The 6124-nt window shown below is 39.3% G+C and overlaps 1 protein-coding gene across 1 annotated transcript; it reads left to right on the top strand.

Moving 5' to 3' along the window:
* Positions 1 to 204: 204 nt before the first annotated feature.
* Positions 205 to 4549, top strand: LOC142179808 (uncharacterized). The gene is made up of 3 exons (XM_075250684.1): positions 205 to 868; positions 1391 to 1515; positions 4424 to 4549. The coding sequence occupies exons 1-3, from the start codon at positions 205 to 207 to the stop codon at positions 4547 to 4549; spliced, it is 915 nt and encodes a 304-aa protein (XP_075106785.1).
* The last annotated feature ends 1575 nt before the right edge of the window (positions 4550 to 6124 follow it).

Raw genomic sequence — 6124 nt, 5'->3', positions numbered from 1 at the left:
TTCCCAGATAAAGAGGTTAATTTAGTTGAAGAAGTAGTCCAAGATGACAGTCAAATTTGGAAACTATACTTTGATGGGGCTGTCAACATCAAAGGCATAGGGATTGGGACAATTCTGGTATCACCTACTGGGCAACATTACCCTGCCACGGCGCGACTTCGTTTTTTCTGTACAAACAACACAGCAGAATATGAAGCTTGCATCATGGGTCTGAACATGGCAATAAACCTAAATGTGCATGAATTGTTGGTGATGGGAGATTCAGATTTGCTTATTCGGCAGGCTCAAGGTGATTGGGAGACTCGAGACATCAAGCTCATTCCATATAGACAATGTGTGGAGGATCTTAGCAAAAGGTTCAAGTCCATCGAATTCAGGTACATTCCCAGGTTTCACAATGAATTAGCTGATGCCTTGGCCACCCTGGCCTCAATGCTTCCATATCCGGGTAATACTCACATTGACCCATTAGAAATTCAAATTCGGGATCAACATGGTTATTGCAATACAATTGAAGCAGAACCAGATGGTGAACCATGGTATCGTGATATTAAGCAGTTTCTGAAAACAAGAGAATATCCGGAACATGCTAATAGGGATCAAAAGAGAACTATTAGGCGACTCTCTAATGGTTTCTTTTTGAGTGGGGAAATCCTATACAAAAGAACTCTGGATTTGAATTTGTTGAGATGTGTAGATGCCAAAGAAGCTGAAATGATTATGAAGGAGGTGCATTCGGGAGTTTGTGGTCCGCACATGAATGGATATGTTCTAGCAAAGAAAATCCTTCGGGCAGGATATTATTGGCTTACTATGGAACGAGATTGCTTTTGTTTTGTTTGCAAGTGCCACCAGTGTCAGATTCACAGTGATTTGATTCACTCGCCTCCTTCAGAGTTGTATCCTATGTCGGCTCCTTGGCCTTTTGTTGCTTGGGGAATGGACGTCATTGGCCCAATCGAGCCAAAAGCTTCAAATGGGCATAGATTCATCTTGGTTGCAATTGATTACTTCACCAAATGGGTGGAAGCTATTACATTGAAAGCAGTTACCAAGAAAGCAGTAGTAGACTTTGTTCACTCCAACATTATCTGTCGTTTCGGTATTCCAAAAACCATTATTACAGATAATGCTGCTAATTTGAATAGTCATCTGATGAAGGAGGTATGTGAACAATTTAAAATTGAGCATCGCAATTCTACTCCTTACCGTCCCAAAGCTAATGGAGCTGTTGAAGCTGCAAATAAGAACATCAAGAAGATTCTTAGGAAGATGATCCAAGGGTCTAGACAATGGCACGAGAAACTACCTTTTGCTCTTTTGGGATACCGGACAACTGTCCGTACATCAGTTGGCGCAATGCCCTACTTATTGGTTTATGGAACTGAAGCGGTCATACCTGCTGAAATTGAGATTCCCTCTCTCCGAATCATTGTTGAAGCAGGGATTGAGGACACTGAATGGGTGAAGTCCCGATTGGAACAGTTGAATTTGATTGATGAAAAGCGTTTGGCGGTAGTTTGTTTTGGTCAGTTATACCAACAAAGAATGGCACGCGCTTACAATAAGAAAGTGCGCCCAAGAAAATTCGAGGTAGGACAACTTGTTTTGAAACGTATCTTTCCGCACCAGGAAGAAGCAAAAGGAAAGTTCGCACCGAATTGGCAAGGTCCTTACCTCGTCAAGAAAGTATTGTCAAAAGGAGCTCTACATTTGGTAGATATAGAAGGAAAGGTGACTGATATATCCGTCAACGCAGATGCGGTCAAGAGATACTATGTATGACATGGCTATGTTGGGGCATTCTTATATTTAGCATTCTCAGGTTGGGATGACGAAAGGCTATCATTCTCGCTACCCAAACACTGGTCAACCCTAGTTATCCCTTTGAAGCCTTGTTTATATTTCTTTGTTTTTCCCTCTTTTGGAACCAATGTACTTAAAAAATTTTAAAAAAAAAAAAAAATAACCATCAAAACAAGTTCATGTTCATTGAACTACGTTCGACCTGATTCCGAAAGGATACGTAGGCAGCCTCACTCTGGGGTTCGGTCACACCAAAACAAAAATCCACATGTACCCAGTATTCAAATAAACTGGGGCATGGTTTTATTTTATTTTCGATGGTTGTTCCATCAAAATGGGTCCAAAAGTTGTAATTCAGTTGAATATTTCTTTTTACCTTTCCCTGCTAAGACCTTCTGATCAACTTTCGAGAATGCTAAGTCAGTATACTACGGGTGATGCCTCAGTCATTGTAAAGAGAGAAAAATAAATGAGAGAGTCTTATTGGTGAAAACCCTCACGAGCATTATAAGGCAATGGTGAGTTGAGAGAAAGACAAATGAGAGAGGTCAATTGGTGAAAACCCACAAAGGGCATCATTGATCGATTTAGGTCTTCATATATCTTAGCACAAGCATGGTTAAGACAAAGAACTCAGTTTCAAAGTGAAGTTTACAACAGATTTCGAGAATTAGACGGTTCAAACGGATCGGGCATCCAGTCCAAAGTGCATGTCATGTTCATTGAAGTCAGCATATTTCCTCTAGATAAGTCCTTTCTTATTTTTTCTTCTGAAAGGGACACTTCTTGATTAAGTTGTAATATCTATTAGGTCACCTTCTTGTTTTCTTTCGCATTACTCTTTTTGAGTCCCTTTCAGTATAATCTTGTCAAAGCAAAGCAAAGAAAAGGCCGCAAAATTGGTTACAGTTTCCCCGTTATATAAAGCAAAGATTGCTGGGCATAAACCGTATAGGAAAAGACATAAAGCCATCTGCGATTTTCCTTGACGAGAAAAAGGCTGGAAGGACTAAATAATGTTCCAAGGGTCAACAAAAGTTACTCAGTTAAAAGATTTTTGGGAAGCAAGGTTGTCTGCACCATGAACACAAATGGTGATAGGCGCAAAATGGTTAGGTTTTGATGTTGAGAAAGAAGATCTCCAGAAAGAAAAGACAGAATCTCCATGCAACTTGTACAATCATCGACGGAGTCAGTTTTTCTAACAAGTGTAATAGACGCAAGGTCAAGTCGCCCAAGAAATCAAGGCCACAAACCAAAACTAACAAATCTTTCTTTGTTTAGAACAGGAACATAACAATTTTAGGAAACAGTTCGTGAAAAGACGAACACCACCAAGTGAAGTTCTCAAATCCTTGATTTTCTCCTAATACATGTAATCATGTTATTTTTAGTTTCATTATAGGGAATCAATACCCTATCTTCAATATAGGGTACTACATCCCCTGGTTGCATTTTTTATTGCTAACATAGGGTACGACATTCCGTAGTAGCATCTCCGAGTGCCAAGAGCCTCATTTTATTGCCAACATAGGGTACGACATTCCCTAGTAGCATCTCAGAGAGCCACGAGCCTCATCTTATTGCCAACACATGGTACTACATCCCCTGGTTGCATTTCTTATTGCCAACATAGGGTACGACATTCCCTAGTAGCATCTCAGAGAGCCACGAGCCTCATCTTACTGCCAAACACAGGGTACTACATCCCCTGGTTGCATTTTAGTGCCAACATAGGGTACGACATTCCCTAGTAGCATCTCAGAATGCCACGAGCCTCATCTTACTACCAAACACAGGGTACTACATCCCCTGGTTGCATTTTAGTGCCAACATAGGATACGACATTCCCTAGTAGCATCTCAGAGAGCCACGAACCTCATCTTATCACCAACACAGGGTACTACATCCCCTGGATGCATTACTTTTTGCCAACATAGGGTACAACATTCCCTAGTAGCATCCCAGAGTGCCGCGAGCCTCATTTTTACATTCTGCCTACATAGGGTACGGCATTCCCTAGTAGCATCTCAGAGAGCCACGAACCTCATCTTATCACCAACACAGGGTACTACATCCCCTGGATGCATTACTTTTTGCCAACATAGGGTACCACATTCCCTAGTAGCATCCCAGAGTGCCACGAGCCTCATTTTTACAGCCGACATAGGGTACAACATTCCCTAGTAGCATCTCAGAACGCCATGAGCCTCATCTTATTTCCAAAACAGGGTACTACATCCCTTGTCTGCATTACTTTCTGCCAACATAGGGTACGACATTCCCTAGTAGCATCCCAGAGTGCCAAGAGCCTCACCTTATTGCCAAATAGGGTACTACATCCCCTGGCTGCCTTACTTTCTGCCAACATAGGGTACGACATTCCCTAGTAGCATCTCAAAGTGCCACGAGCCTCATCTTATTGTCAACATAGGGTACTACATCCCCTGGTTGCCTTCCTTTTTATTAACATAGGGTACGTGTTTTTTTTTTACTTCTTTATTCTGCAATAGCAAATATAGTTTAATGAATTTTCAATAACTCACAAAAATTTCCTAGAGCAAACTGGGGCAGAAAATTTTTTTTGTTCGTTTTGTTTGTTTCTGATGATTTGCAGGTTGTTTTTGCAAAGTACGGATTGGATGTGCAAAAAAATAAGATTCCATCTCTCGCCAGAGAAAGTGGAACGTTTGATCTCAATACCAGCCGAACCAGCTTTGACATAATGCATGCTAAGACATAGGGTCTCAAGATCCATCTTCTCGTCATCTGATCGAGAATCAAGCCTCGGAGAATATTTCATAGTTTGTTACATCGAGAGCATCAAGTTTCAGTTTAAAGTCAATGAGGGAAGCAAGTCAAGAATCAAGACAAGACTCCAGATAGCATTTAGATAGAAATTTTGTAACTCTTAGATTTCAAGAGTATGTAATTTTCTTTTCACTTTGATGTAATAGTAGGAACCGCGGATCAGAACCTCGACGGAACTTCGCTCGGCTCTCCATCTAAGTATACTCTATCAGTCATTTTTCACTTGAACTGTACGTGACCTGATTCCCTTATAACCCGGAATATGTAGGCTGCCTACAACCAAGGCTCGGTCGCACTTTTTTCTTTTATCTTCTTTTCCTTTTTAAATAATAGTGAGGTCAAAAATCAGTCACCTTGTTCATTTTCTTTGCTTGAAAACTCTTCATGTTTCCAAGCAAAGAGGGGCATGCTGTGAACACCTAATTTTTGACCGCACCCAAATTCTATACTATTTTAGTGTAAATATTTCTTTTTAGGTCTAATCTTAATATTTTAAACTTTTATCTTACTCTTAATAGGTTTTATTTAAAAAAAAAAAAAAAGATTGGTTTTCTTTAATTAGAATTTTAATAAGTAAATTATAGTATCTTTATTAGTATCATTTAAAGTACATGTAAATATTTAATTTTTTTTATATTGTAAGAAATGTTAGTTAATCTTTTTATTTAATATTTTAATTTATCTCCTAAAAAATGAATTCAAAAATCTGATTTTTTAATTAGATAACAATCCCAATCCCATAAATCCCCATTTTTAGCCTAACTTCCCACCTTTTATGTCCCTCTTACTCACGTCTCTCACGTCCCAACCCCATATCCCCATTTTCGTCACACACACACACGCCCCCCCACCTTTCCACTCTTCTTCTCCATCAACACACACACTATTACACATTCTCTATATAAGGCATACATTTAGATTAGAAAAGGGGGTGGACAGAAAAGAATAGAAAAAGGGAACGAAATCGGGGGGAACAGAAGGAAAGTAACGTTGAAAAGAGGAAAGAAAATACTTCACAAAAGAAGGAAACAAGCAATGAAAATTGAAAGAAAGAAAGAACGCTAAAAAGAGTTAAGCTAGTAGCAGCCAAAGATTTTATCTTTTCTCTCATTATCGACATTAAACGTCATCGGAAATATTTTAGCCTTGAAATAACCTCCAAACTCAATTAAAAGCAGCTCGAGAACGGTCCAAATCTCAAAAAAAAAAAAATGCCCAAACCCAGTTGAGTACGTCCGAGGTTCATCGAGTTCCGGCGAGTTTCGAAGTCGAGGTTTTGTTACGGTTTTTGGTTCTGAAGATTCGAAAGTTACTTCCTTGTACCAGTTTCGACTTTTTATAAATAAAAGGAAAAGTTTCTTTTGCTGCCTTAGAGGTTCGTTTTCGTCTTGGATATACTACCTTTTCTCTTAATATTGTTACTGTTTTTTTATGAGAACTTTCTTTAAGTGATTCATGTTGATAGCCTATTACATAATTGTTTGTTGATATGAACATTCTAACAGTA

The sequence above is a fragment of the Nicotiana tabacum genome, chromosome 4, assembly GCF_000715075.1.
Source record: "Nicotiana tabacum cultivar K326 chromosome 4, ASM71507v2, whole genome shotgun sequence".
Lineage (NCBI taxonomy): Eukaryota > Viridiplantae > Streptophyta > Magnoliopsida > Solanales > Solanaceae > Nicotiana > Nicotiana tabacum.
The sequence above is the reverse complement of the archived record's forward strand: the minus strand, read 5'-3'. Positions and strand labels throughout refer to the sequence as shown.